Genomic DNA, 20,956 nt, shown 5'->3' with positions numbered 1-20,956 from the left:
GACAACTTCCAGTTTATTACATTCGTGCAACTTGCTGGCTTTTCTAGAAAAATCCATTTTGGCTTTGTTCATTCAGAAACAGGCCAGATTTTCCGGCTACAGTGACACTGTCTTATGTTGATTGTTGTAAGTCATGAAAGCTTTATTGTGTCCATTCTTTTGTACACAATTTGTGCGATCAAGTCTGCTCTTCTTCCCGCTCCAGGGTCCTCTGGGAGTTGCTGTCACCTACGGCGGCGATCACATTCCCAAGAGCCCCTTCAACGTCGCCGTGGCGCCCACACTGGACCTCAGCAAGGTCAACGTCACAGGCCTGGGAGACAGTAAGTACTCAGCTGTCATCGCTCTAGTAGCTCAGCACCTTCTTATTTCTACCATCATGCTGCATGAAGCATCATTTTGTGTTTAACAAACAGTACATAAGTCAAAATGATGAGTTATGAGTTTATGATCATGTCTCATAATTCAAATTCACGTTAGATTTTTGATTTACTATTTTAAAAAATCGACACATCTCAGAGTTTTCACTTGTTCTTTGAAAAGTTTCATGTGTCACCTTTTGGTTTTGTTTAACCATCAACATTTTCTCCTGTTTTTTTCATGGTTGCCTACATAAACTGCCACCTTATAATCAGCCTTATAATGGAATATGTGGAAGAGTCAGAATTTTTTCCAGCCACATCTGGAGTGTCTGTATATTTTCAGATCCACAGCGTCCACATGTGTTTGCTCTGTGTGTTGTTGTAGAGATGACTGTTGGCAAAGACCAGGAGGTGACCGTCAAATCAAAGGGTGCTGGAGGTCAAGGCAAGGTGGCCGCCAAGGTGACCGGACCATCAGGGAAGCCAGTGGCCAGCAAGGTAAGATATGGACTTTCTTTAGAAGCTTAGTGTCCATACTGAAGCTACATTTAACCCTCTGAAACCCAAGCAGTTTCCTGCACATCTATGTAAACAGAACAACCACGACTAGAAGTAGAGGGAGCTCAAACATTTAAATCCTGCATTATAACAAAGTTTTAATGCCAATCTTAAAAAAAATAAAATAGGTTTTGGGAAAATTTATTTTATAAAAAAACTGAAGATAAATGGAATCAGTCCAGGTGCTCACAGGTGATACAAATCCTGGGGGAAAAAATGACTACATGCAACATATTATTTACTACTTCCATTTTTATTTTGTTTATACATGTCTGCTCTGTTTAAACACAGCCTGCAGCTCAGCTGAAAAGTCAGTGAATTTTTCTGACATAACTGTTGGTTGCAGTTGAGTCACTAATGGCTCCACAGTTGCACCAAGGAGTGCAGATTTTTTTTGCTTTTGACAGAATGTAGTTGGTGACAATGATTTATTTTCTGCAATTTTTTAAATGTGACATGTAGAATAAAGTAAACTATCATGATTTTAAGCTCAGATTTGGTTAGATTTCCCCGACAGATCAGCAAACAGCAAATCACAGATGAGTAGTTCAACTGTCAGAAAGTTGGAAATCTGATGATTCTTTCTGTTTTTACAGTTTTAAATTGTGTCCTTCTGACATTCTTATTAAAGATAACATACCTTTTAAACCTGCTGGTTGGGTTAGAGGTTCAAATGGTTAAATTGTAAATTGAGAAAATCCCTGCATCTCTCAACATATCATGCCGTTAGAAAAATAAGTGTTTTTTAATCGATAAAATCCTGTTCTGTTCCAGGTTGAACCAGGGCTGAGTCCAGAGACCAGTCAGGTGAAGTTCATTCCCCGGGATGCGGGGCCATACCAGGTTGAGCTCACCTATGACGGAGTGCCGATCCCTGGATCCCCCTTCGCCCCCACAGCTTACCCTGCCACAGACCCCTCCAAGGTTGGCTGCAGTTAGTGACTGTATGAGTACACATCTAAGGAATTAAATGTAAAGGTGTTTGAATCATGACCACCCCGCCTCTCCTCTCAGGTGCGCTGCTCAGGCCCAGGTTTGGAGCGTGCCAAGGTCGGGGAGACGGGAGAGTTCATCGTGGACTGCAGCAACGCCGGCCCGGCTGAGCTGACCATCGAGATCATCTCAGACAGCGGCACTGAGGCCGAGGTTCACATCCAGGACAACGGAGACGGGACCTACACCATCACCTACATCCCTCTGTACCCCGGCTCCTACACCCTCACCATCCGCTATGGTGGCCAGGATGTACCAAACTTCCCAGCTCGCCTCAACGTGGAGCCTGCGGTCGACGCCAGCGGAGTCGTTGTGTTTGGACCTGGAGTGGAGGGCAAAGGTAAAATAACCTGCAGCAAGAGAGTGACACAGTATAGATGTGGGTTTGAGTTCACATTTTATTTAGTTTTCCTTGTTCTGAGGAACATAATGCACTTTTATTTCGCATGTCCTGCATGAATACTCTTGAATACATTTAGGTTTTGGCCTAAAGTTGTTTCCTGTTTAGTATCCCATGTGGCATCAACTTTTTTTTTTCCCTTCCAGGTTCTCTTGTTGGTAAACTGAAACAATTATACGCATTATAGCTTTGCATGTTCTACAATAATATAAGAATATTTTTCTATGTCCGGTAGTTTATGCAAACACAAATTGCTATCTGCTCTCTTAAGGTTGGTGCTTCACTTGTTTAGTGCATTGTTGTCCACTCATATTTTAAATTCAGATTTGGGCATAAATATGGAACAGATAATTTGATAAGTTGACATTCTGAGTGAAGAGCAAAAAAATTTGTTGACTGAGCTGTCAGAAGTGTGCCAAGGGAAACTTCTGGAATCCAGCCAATCAGATAATGGGGTTTAGATGGAGCTTTTAAGAGGACGGGAGCTGAAACAGAAGTCAAATAGCCTAAAGATCATAAACCTGGAAGTCTTTCAGTGTTCATCTAACAACTCTGTAAGCTTGTAAAGATTTTACCAACTGTTTCTTCCGTCTTTTTACTTTGTTTTTTAGGAGTTTTCCGTGAGGCGACCACCGACTTCACTGTGGACGCTCGTGCGCTCACACAGAGTGGAGGCGACCACATCAAAACCCTCATCAGCAACCCATCTGGCAGCCGCACGGACGCCCTGATCACCGACCTCGGAGATGGAACGTACAACGTGGAGTACACTCCCTATGAGGAGGGTAAGTTCAGATGCCGTGGTGTGTATCATGGATGGAAGCTGCTTGTTTGATTTTTCCAGCAAGAGTCTAAAGCTGCTTGTGTCTGTTTCAGGTCCACACAATGTGGAGGTTTGCTACGACGGCTCCCCAGTGCCTAAGAGTCCTTTCCGTGTCGGCGTCACTGAAGGCTGCGATCCAGCTCGCGTCCGTGTGCACGGTCCTGGTCTGAAAGGCGGCATCACCAACAAGCCCAACAAGTTCACAGTGGAAACCCGGTATGTGAGACGTTTAGCTTGGAAGGTGGAAAAAGCGTCAAAAAAAGTGTGGTTGTTTTTTTTAATGTCCGTCTTCTATCCTGTGCAGAGGAGCTGGAACTGGTGGTCTTGGTCTGGCAATGGAAGGTCCATCCGAGGCCAAGATGTCCTGCACTGATAACAAGGACGGCAGCTGCAGTGTGGAGTACATCCCATATGAGCCCGGCACATACAACCTGAACATCACCTACGGACGACAGCCCATCGCAGGTACAGCTGAGAAATGACCAGCGTTCATATTATACGTACTATTTATTACAAAATTAGGTTGCAAATTCATCTGCGTTTTATCATAAATTAAAGGTTTCATTCCTTTTCCTGAGTAGACAGCAATGATGTAATACACCTAAGAGAACCTGAGAGGAGAAATTAAGTTTTCTATTTGATAAAGTTCAGAAAGCTTTACTTAAGTTGCTCAAGTTACTTCAATTTTTAAAAAACCTTCATCATGTTTTGTGTGAGCAGGCAGTCCATTCCAAGTGCCAGTCAGTGACACGGTGGACAGCACCAAGGTGAAGTGCCAGGGTCCAGGCCTGAGCAACAACGTAAGAGCCAACATTCCTCAGGCATTCACAGTGGACGCCTCCAAAGCTGGAGTGGCCCCACTGCAGGTCCGCGTACAGGGGCCCAAAGGTAACGTTTTCAGCATGTCCCTATTCACAGATAAACATGTGCATTAAAGAATCCTGAGGAATAATTCAAAACAATTGTTTCCGTTTCTGTTTGTTTAGGTGTGGTGGAGCCTGTGGAAGTGGTGGATAATGGTGACCAGACTCACACAGTCAACTATGTTCCCACCAGAGAGGGACCGTATTCCATTAACGTATTATACGCTGATGAGGAAATCCCACGCAGGTAAAAGAAGTTGAACAAACACCGACTTTCAACTTCTAAATATTGCTCTGTTAAATGTAATGCAAAATACAGTCCATACACAATGTCAGAATTGAGTTATAAGCTCTATCTGATTTTCTGACATTTGCTTTACTATGTAAAAATGTTGTTGCATAGAAAAATTAGAGAAACACAGCTAGCTACACAGCTAAAGTTAAGAAAGGCAGCAAAATAAAAACAGTTCTCCTGCTTAAAGTAGCTAGCTTAGCAGATATTCCTCGTTGCTGTCTATTTTTTAAATTTTATGCGATTTAATTTAATCGTGAACTCATTTATTAGATTATTTCTAGTGTCAATATATGAAGGTAGTGAAGCTAGAAAATGAGCAAACATAGAAACACCTGATTTCCATTAGCCATGGACTGTCAGCTATAATCAAGAAGTAATGAAGAAAATGATTTTCTTAAATGAGTCAGAATGGATCAGAAAGCTGAGACAACATTGTTGTTGGTTGACACTGCAGATGCTTATCGTAGAGCAAAGGGCATTATTTAGACGTCGTTGAGTTCTATGGCAGGGATATTACTGGTATTTATCTGTTTCACTTTGTTGTCAACTTCATCTGTAGATGCAACTCTCTGCCTTTTATAGGAACGTCTTCCACTTTAGTTCTTTACTTGTGTTTAACCAGTCCTTCCTTCTGTTAGCCCTTACAAGGTGAAGGTCCTCCCCACCCACGATGCCAGCAAGGTGCGCGCAAGTGGACCCGGCCTCAACACCACCGGGGTGCCCGCCTCGCTGCCCGTTGAGTTCACCATTGATGCCAAAGACGCAGGCGAGGGACTGCTGGCAGTGCAGATCACTGTGAGTGTTCCAGATGTGGTGCACTAATAATAAAAATTTAAAAACAAATTCTTTATAAGCATTTGTTCCGCCTTCCTTCTTTGTCGGCAGGACCCAGAGGGAAAGCCTAAGAAGGCCAACATCCGTGACAACCATGACGGGACCTACCTGGTGTCTTATGTGCCGGACATGACTGGCAGATACACCATCCTCATTAAGTACGGAGGGGATGAGATTCCTTACTCACCCTACCGCATCAGGGCTCTGCCCACCGGAGACGCCAGCAAATGCACTGTCACAGGTACGTTCAGGACCGTTAGAGGACCGGACACACATTTGTTTTAGTAGTGTTGAACGTGCACACAAGACGTACTCATACACTGTTGGTCAGTTTCTCTTCTCTGTGTACAGTCGGAATGATTATCATTCTACATGATAGGAAGTTTTACTGACATCCAGATTTACCAGAACCAAGTCAGGGTTTTAGCAAGATTTTGTCCACACTTGTACATGTTGTTACTTCCTGCTGCCATTGCGAGCGAGGTTCTGTTGCAGCAGAGACAGTTTGGATGATGGTTCCTGTTCGCAATGACAAACACAAATGAGCTGCTTGTTATCCCTCAAAGACACAATAAATTTAGTCACTGCAAGGAATAGTTTGACATATTAGGACAGATATTGGGCTTATGTCAGTCTAAACTGTGCATACCTGAACCATGGAGTACACAAACATCAGTAGGCAAGTATAAACAACAATAAATCATAAAAAAGAAAAAAAACAACCTGGAATTGACTTGTAGAATATTAGTGCTCATAGGTTTACCAATTCTGCAAAAAAAAAAAAGTGGCTCTACATAATTATAAATACTTTAGTATTTACATTTGTTTCCTCTCTGCTCTGTATAAACACAGCCTGCAGTTCAGCCGAAACGTCACTAATGGCTTTATGATTGCACTGAGGACAGCAGAATTAAAATAAATGCAAAAGTCTAATTTTTGCAGTATCTGACTAAAGCAAGCCATTTGTTTTTTGGTTAGATTTGGTTAATTTTTTTCCTGACGAAGCCAGATGGTTGGTTTAAAGCTCATTTAAAAGTTGAAAATCCCGTGATTCTCCTTGTTTTTATGTAGATTCAGACTCTGGTTAATGGTGTAATTTTGGAGATTAAAAAGAACAAAACAGAAAACATGCCTTTCTGGTGCTGGTAGGCAGATTTGGACACCTTTGGACGGAGCCAAGCGAGCTGCGTTCTTCATGCTAAGAAATAAGTGCAGCATCAACGCTGTCACCAAATGCTCAGCTGCAACATTCATGTCTGATAAAATGTCAAACTATTCGTTCAACACAAACACAGATTTATTCCCTTGAGTCGGTTGTGTACAAACATCATCTAGGATTTAATTTCTAAGGACACCTGCTGCTCATATCTGGTTATTTCTCCATGCATTGGTATGTTGTGTTCCTCACGCTGTGCTCCTCAGTTACACTTCCCCTCCCTGCTGCACACACACACACACACACCACCCTCCTCCCTGCTTCACAATCCACCATCACCGTTTGTTTTTTCATCCAAGTGTTTGGAGTTATTGCCACCCACCACCCCCACCCCCACCTGACTGTCTTTTATTTGTCACTTTTGTTTTTTTGTTCCTCGCTCTCGCCCCCCTCCCCTGCTTCTCACCGTTCCTATTATCAGTCTCAATCGGCGGTCATGGTTTAGGTAAGACTCCTGAACAAGTTGGTAATGTAGAGGAACTGCTCTACTTCTTCTTCTTTCTTTCCTGTCAGCATGGAGGATAGTGGCACCGGCTTTTTCAACAGGATGTCCCAGTCTTTCTCTCTCTTCTACTTCTTCTGTATTCCCCTCTCTCCTACCTTTTTTTTTCACCTCCTATCTCATTTTCTCTCTCATAACTCTTCTTCCCTCTCACATTTTTTATTGGACAGACTAATGGACTAACAGAATAGGTAGGATGGCATGGTGGAATGGCACTTTGGCTAATCTAGCTTTCAGTTATACATGGAGACTGTTTGATAATAATGTGTGACTCATTGGTAACAACATACAATAGATGGAAATAACATAACTAGAGCTCATTTAACTTTAACCTGGTCTCATGGTTGTGGAATGTGCATGCTGAATGTTGTGTGTTTGTTTCTCTATCGGACACGGTTATAACGAATCACATCTCGTCGTGTTTTTTTCTCAAGGCGCTGGTGTCGGACCGACTATCCAGATCGGCGAACAGACCGTCATCACGGTGGACGCCAAGGCCGCAGGAAAAGGCAAGGTGACGTGCAGCGTGTGCACGCCCGAGGGGGCGGAGCTCGACGTGGACGTGGTTGAAAACGAGGACGGCACGTTCGATATTTTCTACACGGCGCCGCAGCCTGGCGAGTATGTGATCTGCGTCCGTTTTGGAGGGGAGCACATCCCCAACAGCCCCTTCCAAGTCACGGTGAGTGTATTTTAACCTTTACTTGTACAGGGCGAATTGGCTAAGCAAGTAATTGGTGACTCTACATGTTATAGATATTTTACTGCTTCTGTTTATGATTTGTATCCATACTGCTCTGTGTAAACACAGCCTGCAGTTCAGCTCAAGAGTCTTTCTCAAAAGTGAATTTTAATCACGTAATTGTTGGTCACAGCTGAGTCACCAATGGCTACTGGGTTGTGCCAAGAAAAGCAGATTTTTTGCATTTTATTTTTAGCAAATCTGGTTAGATTAAATGCTTTATCTGTGGCAGTTTTTTTTATTATTATTATTTAGGCATGTAGAATATAAATATGTCACAATTGCAGGCTTTAATTTGGGTAATTTTCCTAACAAAACAGAAGGTCATACATCATTACTTCCTTACTACGTGGTTCTTCCTGTTTTTAGCTTCATGCTTTGATAATTGGTGTAATTTGGCATGTTTAAAAAAAAAAAAATAAAAAATGACACGCTTTTCAACCTTGTTGGCAAGTTTTTACATTCAGAGGGTGAAAGAAAGGTTGTTTTTCCTTCAGTTATTGGACAAAATCAGCAGAATCTAAATCCAAGGCTAGTTTTAAATATCAAGTCGAGCTTTGACTGCTCTGGAAAGCATCTAAGGCCTTTAATAAACATATAACTTTGGAAGCACATTGTTTTGTTTTTTTTTATTGCTAAACCGTAATTACATCTTTCATTGCTAGAGTAACAGCGGATATCTCCCTGTGATTTGCTCTTAAACCAGACTGACGTTGACTTACGATGCAGAATGTCTTAACAACTGGGTATTGACCAACAACTCCGGGAGTGTTGACAGTCACGAACCAAAGATCCTTGATGCCGTTTCTCCCTACAGAGGCTTGGTGATCGGCTCCTGATGACACCAGACATTTTCAAAATCACTCTGACAACTGTTTTATTCCTCTCCAATCCCTTCATCCTTTTTGCCCCCCCTACGCCGCCCCTACCTCCCCCCTCCTCACCACTTCCCATCCCTCTCAGGCGCTGGAAGGAGCCCCATCAGACCAGCTCATGCAGCAGAGCCAAATGCCCCAGTACTACGCTCAACAGCCCTGGGTACCTAAAACCTCAGTCTGCAGCCTCTTTCATACTCCTTTTTCTTATTATTCTCCTTCCTCCTCTTATCTAAATCATCGTACGTGGCCTCCCTCCATCAGCCTCCATCAGTGTCTGCTGTCTCTCATTACAGGTGTTTCATGTTTTAGGGTTTTTGTCTCTCATTTCACTCCCTCCATGTCAAAAAGAAGAGTCCTTAAACGCATGGACAGTGCAACAGAGCTGCATAATGTCTAAAAGTACAAAACATGTGGACACAGTTTTTGTTCAGCAACCCAGGAAACGTGTCCCTCGCAGTGTTAAGATAAAAAATATTTACTAAAAATCATTGTGCAGGTTTCTGTTCAGTGCTCCATGTCGAACTTGCTTAAGAGACAAAAGCTGCCATTTTGAGAATCGCCAATGTGGGCATGCCAGCTGCTCTACATTTTTCAAAATGGCCTACCATGCTTCCCATCCTCCCTGTGGTCTCGTCATCATCTCGTTCTCTCTCGCAGTTTGTGTCGGTGCCATCATCCTGACCATGATCACCATTGTCACCTCCATTGTCATTTCACCTCGTGGTTGTCTCATGCTGTCGGTGTTTGGAAGCTTTTTACCCCCTTTTGTCCTGCACTGTGTCGATTGTGTCTGTGAGACGCTGCTGCTGTAGCCGCGACCTGTTCGCAGTCTTATCATCTGACCTCTGACCTCTGTCTCCCAGGCAACAGACAGACCAATGGGAATGAACGGTCTGGATGTGGCTGGACTGAGACCGTTCGACCTCGTCATCCCGTTCACCATCCAGAAGGGAGAGATCACAGGTAACTTAAACGAGTCTGCTCTATAAAGTAGATCCCGACCGACGCTGGGAGCTGGTGCTATTTTTAGGGAGAAGATCTGTATCTAAAGCAGGATATTTCACAGTTTAACAACAATCTTTGTTGTTCAAAATGACAGTAAACTTCACTGAAATATTGCTGGTAATGTTTAATGGTCACAGACAGTAACTTGTGGTTCACGACTGCCAGCAACTCAACAGCAACTCTGCTGGAAAAATTCAGGAGAAACCTTCTACAGATTCAGTTCAAAACCAGACTTTTACATTTTAGTTTTTTTAAATGCAGAGACTTGAATTGTTTGGGTTGGAGAACTGTGTGCCCTGCATAGTGTATAAATGTCACATTAGTATTATTTAGACTCCTTTTTGATGTTAACAAGCTGTGAAAGTAGCTACGTTGTTCGCTAGTTAGCAAATGTAGTGAATGAAGCATAAGTGACATGACAGTTGTCCCAAAAAATTTCAGATGAAGATGTAATTTGCTTTCCACCTCTTTATCTTACTAACTAGGTTGACCAACGTAACATGATGTCAACACTAAACTGACTAATGAACCTGCAGAATTAATGGAAGAGATGCTCTGACGCTAACTGTTCAATCTGCTACGTTGCTCACTTTGCTGCCAAACTTTAGCAGGCTAGCTACCTCGTTAGCATAGCAGACAGATGGCGTTTAAGCAGGACATGACATTTATTATGGACAGAGTTATGTTGAAGTTACATTATAAAGGGAAATGATAACGATGGTTTATTAACTTTAAACATTTATATCGGACAACCTATATGTACTAAGACCAATATATTTGTGAGGTCCCTAAGTTGGTCGGGCTCGACCATAAACGCCAACGATTTGAACGCCACAATGGTTTTTGCAGTGCATGTATGATGCTATTGTTCCTGTCCTCCACTGAAGGTGAGGTCCGAATGCCGTCCGGCAAGGTGGCCAAGCCCGACATCACCGACAACAAGGACGGCACTGTTACAGTCAAGTACGCCCCTACAGAGGCCGGTCTGCATGAGATGGACATCAAATACGACGGCATCCACATCCCTGGTACAGCTTTGCTCCGAAGTGTCTGCAGTAATACAGGAGATATTTGTGACCATGTTAAAGATCTTGAATGACTGCTACTTCATGTTCTGTCTCTGCTGTTTATTAACAGGAAGTCCCCTACAGTTCTACGTGGACTACATGAACAGTGGTAACGTCAGCGCCTATGGCCCCGGCCTCATCCACGGCACCGTCAACAAGCCTGCTGTCTTCACCGTCAACACCAAAGATGCTGGGGAGGGTACGTGGCAGTCAAATGGCAAAATACACACAACTCCAGGACCATTTATATATCTACTGAATCACTTATATATTCGTTGTGACTCACCTGCTTTCACACCATTTCCGTCCAAAGAGAAAGAAAGCAGGAGAGAGTGTTAAAATTGTGCTTGTCCTTTTAAGGTGGTTTGTCTCTGGCCATCGAGGGTCCATCCAAGGCCGACATCAGCTGTGTGGACAACCAGGACGGGACCTGCACTGTGTCCTACCTGCCAGTTCTGCCGGGAGACTACAGCATCCTGGTCAAATACAATGACAAGCACATCCCGGGCAGCCCCTTCTCAGCCAGGATCACTGGTAATTATCTGTTATCAAATGCACGGTCATTAAGCGGAAGTCTGATCCACCTAATCAGTGAAATTTGGTTAGCTAGAAATAGATCCACCTTCTTTTAGGGCCAGAACAGTGATGGTATAGTTTAGTATCAAAAATAAAATTTGGCATTTATAGCAAGAACTGAACTGAAAAAGTAAACATTAGAGTTGTAATGTGTGCATTCAGACAAGTTGCGTTGGTACTGAAAATAGATATTTGGCCCTGAGAAATAAAACACAGACGTTCTTTTCAATGACAATCTTCTATTTTACATCTTTTTACATTTGATTTTTTTACACTGTCAGTATGGTTTTAGTTTCAGCTTTGTCTCTGTGTAGGATTTAAATCTAATTTCACACCAGGTAGATAGCATCCTCCACTCACACCTGCCAATCAGACCATGACTTAAGTGATTTGTACTACAATAGTATTTTAACCACAAGTTAAACATCTTCTGCCCTTTAAAATGGAGTCAGTTCGCAGAGACAGGCGGCTAAACGTGTTAATCCTGCTCCACAGCGACCATCTCTTCCTGTGGGATCCCCAGGTGTTATAAAGCCAGATGACATATATTATCTTTTCTGTGTGTTTAGTGTGTGTTCTGGGGTTAAAAGTTGAACATGCCTGAAAAACACCCTGATCAGATGTCCAGACTGCCTCGGCTGGCTTCTTTCAAAGAAAACAAGCAGCACATTTATTATAAAATTTCCTTTTTTGGCCCTACGAGGGAAGCTAATTGTGATTTCTTGTATTTAAAACCGACGAGTTGTCCAAATATAGTTTCCGCCTGATAAAAATACAGTCAATATAAAGGTCAAAGACATGTTGGGACTCATTGTCCCATCATGTCTCCTCTGAGTGTGTTTATGTAATTATGTGCCCTAACCGGCCTGTCGCTGCTGTTTCCAGGCGATGACTCCATGAGGATGTCCCATCTGAAGGTGGGCTCAGCTGCAGATATCCCACTGGACATCGGAGAGCTCGACCTCAGCCAGCTGACCGCCTCCCTCACCACGCCGTCAGGCCGCGAGGAGCCCTGCCTGCTGAAGATGCTGCGTAACGGACACGTTGGTGAGTCTTGTGTCTCATGTAAGCAAGCAGAAATAGACTAAAAAATAAAAAAGATGAGTCTTGTAATAACCCTCTTGTTTTATGCCTCTGTCTATTCCAGGTATCTCATTTGTTCCTAAGGAGATTGGAGAACATCTTGTGAACATCAAGAAGAACGGTCGCCATATTCCCAGCAGCCCCATTGCCGTTATGATCAACCAATCGGAGATCGGCGATGCCAGCCGCGTGCGTGTTAGCGGGCAGGGCCTGAGTGAGGCCAGAACCTTTGAGCCCGCCGAGTTCATCATCGACACCCGTGATGCAGGTGATGAAAGTGTTCGTATGTGTAAAAATGTATGATGTTTTTACTCACTGTGGGTTCATTCTTTACTGTAATCTAAAGTCCAGTGGGCCTACATTGAAACAACACAACCACGACTAGTCTTTTTCAGCATCCAAGCATTATCAGAACATTTTAAAAGACAAAAAAAACATAATTTTTTCTGTTTTTGCAGCTTTTAGCTCTGATAAACTGTAATTTTGGCCATTTGCAAAAAAATAAAGACGACCTGCCTTTTAAACCCTACAGAAGGTTTTGTGGATCAGAGGGTTAACCCTTCAGATTTGACGTTTATTCTCTCAATTCATGTTTCTTCCACATAGGCTATGGCGGCCTGAGCTTGTCCATTGAGGGACCCAGCAAAGTGGACATCAACACTGAAGACCAGGAGGACGGAACCTGCAAAGTCACTTACTGCCCCACCGAACCAGGAAACTATATCATCAACATCAAGTTTGCCGACCAGCATGTGCCAGGTGCTTATGATGAGCCAGTCAGGGATTGTAGAGAAGAGATGCTTTAAATGGATAACCTGAATCAATCATTGTGTGTGTGTTTTTGTTTGTGTGACACAGGGAGCGCGTTCACGGTGAAGGTAACAGGAGAGGGCAGGATGAAGGAGAGCATCACCAGGAAGAGGAGAGCAGCGTCGGTCGCCAACGTCGGCAGCCAGTGCGACCTCAGCCTCAAGATTCCAGGTGACTGAAGCAGGAAATAATGACATCGTAATCCGTCTCTCCAAGACCTGGAGAGAATCTAATCCCACGTATAACACAACTGATGTGCCGTATTTGATGTGTAGTTGTCACACCAACTACTTTTGCACTACCTTTTGCCTGTTTCCTGTGTCACCTTAAAGCTTATCTGGCTAAAACCCTCCAAACTCCTCAAAAAACTTCAGCTTATTCAAAAGTCCGCCGCCCGTCTCCCCACCCACACCCGCTCACGTGATCACATCACCCCCGTCCTCCAACATCTCCACTGGCTCCCTGTCAAACAGCGCATCACGTTCAAGATCCTCCTCCTCCTCCTCGCCCACAAAGCCCTCCATCATCTGCCCCCCTCCTACCTCACTGACCTGCTCCAGCCCCACACCCCTTCCCGCAGCCTTCCTTCCTCCTCGCCTCACCACCAAGGACCAAACACCGAACCTGGGAGGGCAGAACCTTTTCTGCTGCTGGAACTCCCTTCCATCTCCCATCCAACTCTGTTCTGACCTCCACACATTCAAGTCCCTTTTAAAAACTCCCCTTTTCAAGATCACGCTTAATGTTTAACTGTTTTACTTTTTTTTTTTGATAATGATAATCTGTTTCTTTGAATCAACTGACTTATATAATATTTTCTAAAGTGAAAAGAGGTCCTTACTGTATTTGTATATGCCTGTGTTTGTCTTCAGAGATCAGCATAGCAGACATGACTGCTCAGGTGACCAGCCCGTCTGGTCAGGTCCACAAGGCAGACATCATGGAGGGAGAGAACAACACCTACTGCATTCGCTTCGTCCCCACTGAGACGGGCGTGCACACCGTTTGTGTTAAATACAATGGCATGCACGTGCCTGGCAGTCCGTTCCAGTTCACCGTGGGTCCGCTGGGAGAAGGCGGAGCGCATAAGGTTCGTGCTGGAGGACCGGGCCTGGAGAGAGCAGAGGCTGGAGTTCCAGGTAGGTGTGGTGGTGGCTTATAAGCATCTGCTGTAATGTTATTTTACACTGTGTATCTGACTCTGTTTCGGCCTCTGTGTAGCTGAGTTCAGTATCTGGACGAGGGAGGCTGGAGCCGGAGGTCTCAGCATTGCTGTGGAGGGACCGAGCAAGGCCGAAATCGCCTTTGAGGACCGCAAGGACGGCTCCAGTGGAGTTTCCTACATCGTACAGGAGCCTGGTGAGAAGAGCGAGTTGAACGGAGCATGTGCTACAGATCGAATCTTTACACATCCAAAACATTTCTGTTCTTTGTCCCTCTGAACCTTAAGCAGTTTGTGCCCACAGTTGTTACTAACGCTGATAAAATAAATGGTGTCTCTACATACTGTAGATGACTGTAGTCACTAATGTCTTCATTGTTGCTCCAATGAGCGCAGATTTTTTTTGTAAGTGCAAACAATTTGTTTTTGTAAAAATGTGAAGACATATGATTTGGATTAAATATTGTGATTTTAAGCTTAGATTTGTTCAAATTATGCACGTCACAGATGATAGGTTTAAGGACTGTCAGAAAGTGGTTCAGAGGATCAGTGCTGGTTTTTGTTTGGTTTCACTCCATATAATTATACTACTGTCCTTTTGTTGGCATAAAGTTTTGGTGAAGAATTGTTGTCTTCATGTATTCGCTGTGGAGGCCGTCACTGTTTAATATTTGTGTGACCGTTTAAGTGACTTTCTGACTTGAGATCCGTCCGTCTGTAGGTGACTACGAGGTGTCGATCCGTTTCAATGACGAGCACATCCCCGACAGCCCGTTCATCGTCCCCGTGGCCTCGCCGTCGGACGATGCCCGACGCCTCACTGTTGCCAGTCTTCAGGTGAGGCTCTGAGACACACACACATCCGTGTGCGCACACACCAGGCCGCAGTACACTGCCATCAATGCAGCAGCAGCAGCTTGTAGTTAGTAGTGCTATATCACATTATAGGAGTCCAGGTGTCTCTTACAATACAAGAGACCTTCTTGAGAATGTCCAAGTTGAGTTTCTTAAATTTTTTTTACACAGTAGACAAATATTATCAACGTATGAGAACTTGCAGTGAAAGCAGATGCACCTGTAACATTTACTAGTTTAAAAACTTAAGTGTTGTAGTTTGTGTTACATAAAATAAATTGCAAAATAAGTTTTAAAAGTTGAGAGTTTAGAGAGACAGGCATAGGTTTAGCAGCTGCTGCTACACTGTTGGGCAGTGCAAAGGCTTCTGGGATACTAAAGGACTGTGTGTGTTTCTCGTGCCTCATTCTAAAGGCTGCCAACAGCCTCCCATCTCTCAAAGTGTTACGGGGCGCTAAAGGGTTAAAGAGGTCTGACATGGGCTGTTTTTTCCTTCCTGTCTCTTCTCACACTCTCACAAGCACATACAGAGGCCCATTTCTGTCATGAAAACAAGATGAAACGTTAACTCAGACTGTTTTCCTGGAAATGGGTTGACTTTTATATGTTAATATGCATCTTCACCTGCATGCAGAACCACCTTCACACCAGCACAGATAAATAAATACACTCACAAATAAACTGCAGGACTTGCACACTCACACATTCTCTCAAAATCTGGTGACTTTTTCTGTCTCTCTGGCTTCACGTTAACTCCCACAAACAGCTGCTTTTTCTGCCTTTTACCTGCACAGCCCTCCTCTTTAGCCTTGTTAGCGACCTCCAGGTAAGCTAATTAATGTGATTCTGTGGTGATCATGATGTTGTAAAGTGGACAGACGTGAGTTAGTTGGGGTGCAGTGTTTGAGTGTGGGAGTATGTGTTGTCGAGCAGGAGTCCGGTTTGAAGGTGAACCAGCCGGCGTCATTTGCCGTCAGCCTCAACGGGGCGAAGGGTGTGATTGATGCAAAGGTCCACAGCCCGTCTGGAGCGCTGGAGGAGTGCTGCGTCACCGAGATCGACCAAGGTAGCCAAAGAGAACCTCGGCTGACACCTTCGCGCTCACTTGGTGCCACGTTTTTGGATTTTCATGTGCCTTAACGTTCCTCTTCGCTCTGTTGGTTCAGATAAGTACGCAGTCCGGTTTATCCCCCGAGAGAACGGCCTGTATCTGATCGATGTGAAGTTCAACGGAAGTCACATCCCTGGTAGTCCGTTCAAGATCCGAGTTGGGGAGACCGGTCAGGCCGGTGACCCTGGCATGGTGTCTGCCTACGGACCAGGACTGGAGGGCGGCACCACAGGTAGCACGCTGCCCCTCTACACAACAGAACACAATAAAATGATAGCAGAAGGGAATTTTTTTCCCTCTTCATTGTCACCTCAGTCTTACCTGTTGTGTCTCGTGTTTTTCTTCTCCAGGAACTTCATGTGAATTTGTGGTGAACACGAGCAACGCCGGCCCCGGAGCTTTAGCTGTGACCATCGACGGGCCGTCCAAGGTGAAGATGGACTGTGTGGAGTGTCCAGAGGGTTACAGGGTCACGTACACCCCGATGGCCCCTGGCAACTATCTCATCTCCATCAAATACGGTGGTCCTTACCACATTGTTGGAAGCCCCTTCAAAGCCAAGATCACTGGTGAGGAAGAGGCTTTGTTTCCCCAAGCAGCGCGTACATTTTTACTCACTGTGGGCTCATGTTTCACTGCAGTATAAAGTCCTGTAGCTCTATGGACAGAGCAGGAGAGAAATGCCTCCAACATGAAATCTCGTCTCCATTTCTAGGTTCCAAACTCGTGTCCAGCCACAGTATGCACGAAACCTCCTCCGTCATGGTTGACCCTGTGACTCGTGCCATCAGCTGCTCCCAGCAGGGGGCTCCAACCCAGTCAGACGCCAGCAAGGTGGTGGCAAAGGGCCAGGGTCTGACCAAAGGCTACATCGGCCAGAAGAACAGCTTCAGTGTCGACTGCAGCAAAGCAGGTGTGTACAGTTTAGATATTAACTAGAGCAGTCTTTGTGTTTTTTTTCTCACCCGCGCAAAGGTTTGCTGGTTCAAGTGTTTGGAATGTTGTCTGCTCCGTATAAGCGCTGCCTGCAGTTCAGCCCAAAACTCGAATGGCATCACGGTTTCACTAAGGAACACATTTTTTTTGTTGTTTTTTCCAGAGTTTGATTCGAGCAAATAGTTTATTTTTGGCAAATATCTAAACAAGACATATAGAATAAATTCATTTGGATAAAATACCACAAAGATTTTTGCAGCAGGATCTATTTTGGCCTAAAGTGCACAGAATCCCAGCAGCACAAAGCTGAAAGCAGTCTGTAGTTCTAGGGTTTTATATACATCCTGATGCAGATACTCACCTGTTGTGTGTTTTTCTGCAGGTCGTAACATGCTCATGGTCGGTGTCGATGGTCCCAAAGTTCCCTGCGAGGAGATCCTAGTGAAACATTTGGGCAACCGCCTGTACAACGTCAGCTACCAGCTCAAAGAGAAGGGAGAGTACATCCTGGTGGTGAAGTGGGGAGACGACCACATCCCCGGCAGCCCCTACCACATCACTGTCTAGACACACAGCTCCGCAATCCCAACCTTATACCACTGTTTAAGACAGCAGAAATCCTATCTCGAATCTAATCTATCAATCGTTGTTTACAGCTCCGAGTCCCTCCCGTGTTTCAAATTATTGTATCACTATTTAATCAGTCAGAAAACAAACTCTCACGTCAGAGTTTATCCTTCTTCAAAAGCAACACATTCACTGTAATCCAGTTAAAAAGAGGAATCCACTGAATGTTCCTCTTGTCTTGTTCTTATTTCGTTCTTCTGCAAATCACATCGTTCAATAAACTTAGGGAGGAGAAAGATGCACCTTTTTTTTGTTACTGTAAGCTAGCAGTGCCTTAGGCTATTTGACATTTTCAGCCATAAGTGGACATTTGTCAGAACTAGTGTAGGATGACAGGATAGCTTAGCGTAGCGTAGCAACGGTAGATTGTTTTTTTTGGCCCCCTGCTTTGGATGGAAGGTTACTGTTTACACTGGAGGAGCTACTCTTACACACATACAGTAAATAATGGATTTATATGAGCTTATATGAACAATGGCAGGACTTGGACCAACTAGTGTCGCCCTTTTCTGAGGTTTATTTGTAAGTTTGTTGACACTTTGGTGTGAGACCCTGAGTTGTTTTCATAAAAGTCAGCTTGTCTGTTACTTAAACAGGGGTAGCATTTGTAGAAAACGCTCCGCAGCGCTCACTGGCTCTCCAGCACGTGGTGTTCATGATGCTCCTTAACTAACCCGGTTGTTTTAGTCGCTGCTAGTGTGATCCAGTTTTAGGCACTGCTGTTGTTAGTAGAGAAATCAATACAAGTGATCGGGCGGGGGAAAATATGTGAACAGAGCATTTCACGGTAGCTTAATTGCGGTTTGTGCTCTTCTCTCTCTCTCAACACCGCTGCTGGGAAACACCGCTTTCTGTGTGTTGTTTTTTTTTTTTTTCTTTTGTTAATTTTAAATAACGCGTGACACCAACATGTGCTCAGCATTCGGTCTTTACTTCCAACACAGCGAGGCTCTGATTCAGAGGAACATCACCGTGACATGTGGTGTGGAACTTTTTCTATTAAATTAAAGGGTCTAAAAAGGGAAGTCTCTAAAGTTGTCCCGGACACAAAAGGGGCTGAGGATGATGATTATGTTGTTGTTGTGGTTCGTCCTTAAAACAAGATGACCAAAAAAAAAAAACAAGAACCAGAAGAGAACTTGTTGCTTTGTTTTCTGCTCAGTGTTTCGTATCTCACCCACCGACCCCCTGCCTCCCTTCGTCCCTGCAGCTCGCTCTGTGCCTAATCTATATTACAGAACAAAACAAATCTTGTCCGAAATAAATAAAGAAAAAAAAACAAGGCTTTAAAAGTGATTGTAAGACAGTATTTTGATACACAATAAAGTTGTCTAAGTATTTTTCTGTCAGTTTAATGGCTGTGTGTGTTTTTGTGTGTTTATTTTTCAGTTTTATTTTATTCAAACGGTGAAACAAATGCCATCAAAACTATTAAAATCACTCGAGCAGTGATGATGCTGTTAAGGTTTTGGTTTTCCTCAGTTTAAAGCCTGGTAGTGAAGTTGTGCATCTGAGGTTTCCAGTGAGTGGAAAATGTGTACATTACTGGAGTGAGCAGCCAACGCCCTTCCTGGAAAACTCCAGCTCCTTATTAGGCCTGATTCACTTTGTGCCTCCAGAGGCCGCTGCAGGAGAGGAAGTCTGATGGAAAATCTTACACAATCACCTCTTGACATACACAGCTAGGACCAACAAGCCAAACACATGAGGCCATTTGTTTAAATTATGTCAAGAGCAGCGTGATGCAGCTAAGAATCCTGTATGGAACTATGTGTGGCATTAAATCAGTTCTTCATTTAAAATGATACAAGTAATGTGAAATTTCAGATAAGCTGTCAGTGACCAAAGACGGTTTGGTTTGTACACACTTATGCAAAACCAGTATAAGAAAGTGCATAAGTATATAAATTGAAACTTAATTGTAGAATTAAAATATAGTTCATTAATTTTTCTGAGGATGAAATGATATTTTATTGAAGGGCCTTACTGATTTCCACCTAATAATCTGATTTATTTTTAAAGAAAAATATCACAGTAGCAAAACTTTGCAAGCACCAGCTGCTGCCATTTCACATATATCCTGTTTTAGAATGACTGATGAACCGTCAGCTGGGATAGACTCCAGCCCCCCACGACCCCAGTGAGGATTAAGCGGTGGATAGATGATGGATGGATGATGAATTGTGTTACAGACCTGTTTTAAATTAGCAGGAAAAGCACAATGTTTTTCCCTCTCTTGCCTACTAAAATGTGAAAAAAGCTCTATAGTCTTTTTTTTTTTTAAACAGGTACTATTACATAAAGGGTATAACCTGCTATACAATAAGTGCATTCGAGTAAGTATGTATGATACTTGTTCATGCTGGCTGACCCGACAGTTCTCCCTCCTGTCTTGGACGGGATGTAGCTGTAAATATAATTTCCATAAGGTACCCGACCAGAGGGATCAATAAAATTTTATCTTATCTCTTATCTTAACTGTACACCAAACCCTAACCCTATCGTTTACAATGAAGAAGCCATTTGAACATATGTGATTCACACAGAGCCACTATTGATTCACGTATATACATACATAGAAACTTGTTTTTTATAAAATGCAATAAATATATGTAGGGCAAACCGAGATAAGACACCCCCTAAAGAACAATACAATCTTTAAAATGTATTTATTTTAAATATCAATATAAGATGTACACAGAAGTCACATTTAGAGGGTAATTAAATCATCACTACAACTTCACTATTCAAAATCTAAGTTTGAAATACAGAAAACACCCCTGCTGGATTGAATGTTACCTTGTGATTCATTTTTTTATCAATACAAATGTGTTATTTATTTATTTACATGACTAATTCTGTGTTCAGATTTATCTTGCTCTTGCTTTATCCTCACCTCACCCCCAGCTAGTTCAGCTTTTAAACACATTTGACTTTTGTGTTTGTTATTTTTAACTATTGCTTAGCTATTATGTTATGGCCGACATGATAGTGAACATAATTTATCAGAAATCTGGTTTAAAGTACTGAAACTCAATAATGTTCAGGGCTTCCCTTAAAAGCATTCAATACAAAACACTCATCACAAAATGGCATTTATTTGTTGTTTAAATTAATGAATGACTCTCATGCAAACAGTCCACAACAGTTTATATACTTCTTTATTAAATTGAATAATATATATAAAATAATAGTAGTAATAATATTTATTATTATTATTATTATTATTATTATTATTACTACAATAAACAGGGGGCA

General features: G+C 43.2%; 1 protein-coding gene across 4 annotated transcripts in view; it reads left to right on the top strand.

Annotated features, from left to right (window-relative positions):
* Window positions 1-19,053, top strand: part of flna (filamin A, alpha (actin binding protein 280)) — a 66,045-nt gene extending 46,992 nt beyond the window's left edge. Inside the window, exons 20-49 of one of the 4 annotated variants that reach the window (XM_008298091.1) lie at window positions 206-323; window positions 748-860; window positions 1,695-1,844; window positions 1,935-2,253; window positions 2,925-3,098; window positions 3,190-3,352; window positions 3,441-3,601; window positions 3,857-4,024; window positions 4,123-4,246; window positions 4,933-5,089; window positions 5,180-5,369; window positions 6,766-6,789; window positions 7,281-7,528; window positions 8,552-8,626; window positions 9,330-9,429; window positions 10,359-10,499; window positions 10,609-10,737; window positions 10,899-11,072; window positions 12,000-12,161; window positions 12,262-12,465; window positions 12,804-12,956; window positions 13,056-13,178; window positions 13,880-14,146; window positions 14,229-14,366; window positions 14,891-15,006; window positions 15,958-16,090; window positions 16,191-16,367; window positions 16,486-16,704; window positions 16,851-17,048; window positions 17,454-19,053. In XM_008298091.1, the coding sequence (XP_008296313.1) occupies window positions 206-323; window positions 748-860; window positions 1,695-1,844; window positions 1,935-2,253; window positions 2,925-3,098; window positions 3,190-3,352; window positions 3,441-3,601; window positions 3,857-4,024; window positions 4,123-4,246; window positions 4,933-5,089; window positions 5,180-5,369; window positions 6,766-6,789; window positions 7,281-7,528; window positions 8,552-8,626; window positions 9,330-9,429; window positions 10,359-10,499; window positions 10,609-10,737; window positions 10,899-11,072; window positions 12,000-12,161; window positions 12,262-12,465; window positions 12,804-12,956; window positions 13,056-13,178; window positions 13,880-14,146; window positions 14,229-14,366; window positions 14,891-15,006; window positions 15,958-16,090; window positions 16,191-16,367; window positions 16,486-16,704; window positions 16,851-17,048; window positions 17,454-17,638 (4,803 nt within the window). In that variant the 3' untranslated portion in view covers window positions 17,639-19,053. The remainder of the gene's footprint in view (window positions 1-205; window positions 324-747; window positions 861-1,694; window positions 1,845-1,934; window positions 2,254-2,924; window positions 3,099-3,189; window positions 3,353-3,440; window positions 3,602-3,856; window positions 4,025-4,122; window positions 4,247-4,932; window positions 5,090-5,179; window positions 5,370-6,765; window positions 6,790-7,280; window positions 7,529-8,551; window positions 8,627-9,329; window positions 9,430-10,358; window positions 10,500-10,608; window positions 10,738-10,898; window positions 11,073-11,999; window positions 12,162-12,261; window positions 12,466-12,803; window positions 12,957-13,055; window positions 13,179-13,879; window positions 14,147-14,228; window positions 14,367-14,890; window positions 15,007-15,957; window positions 16,091-16,190; window positions 16,368-16,485; window positions 16,705-16,850; window positions 17,049-17,453) is intronic. The other 3 variants (XM_008298093.1, XM_008298092.1, XM_008298094.1) reach the window with 3 other exon arrangements.
* Window positions 19,054-20,956: the final 1,903 nt, after the last annotated feature.

Source organism: Stegastes partitus, unplaced genomic scaffold, assembly GCF_000690725.1.
Source record: "Stegastes partitus isolate 25-593 unplaced genomic scaffold, Stegastes_partitus-1.0.2 Scaffold1281, whole genome shotgun sequence".
In the NCBI taxonomy this organism is placed as follows: Eukaryota; Metazoa; Chordata; class Actinopteri; family Pomacentridae; genus Stegastes; species Stegastes partitus.
This window is presented reverse-complemented; position numbering and strand designations above follow the sequence as displayed.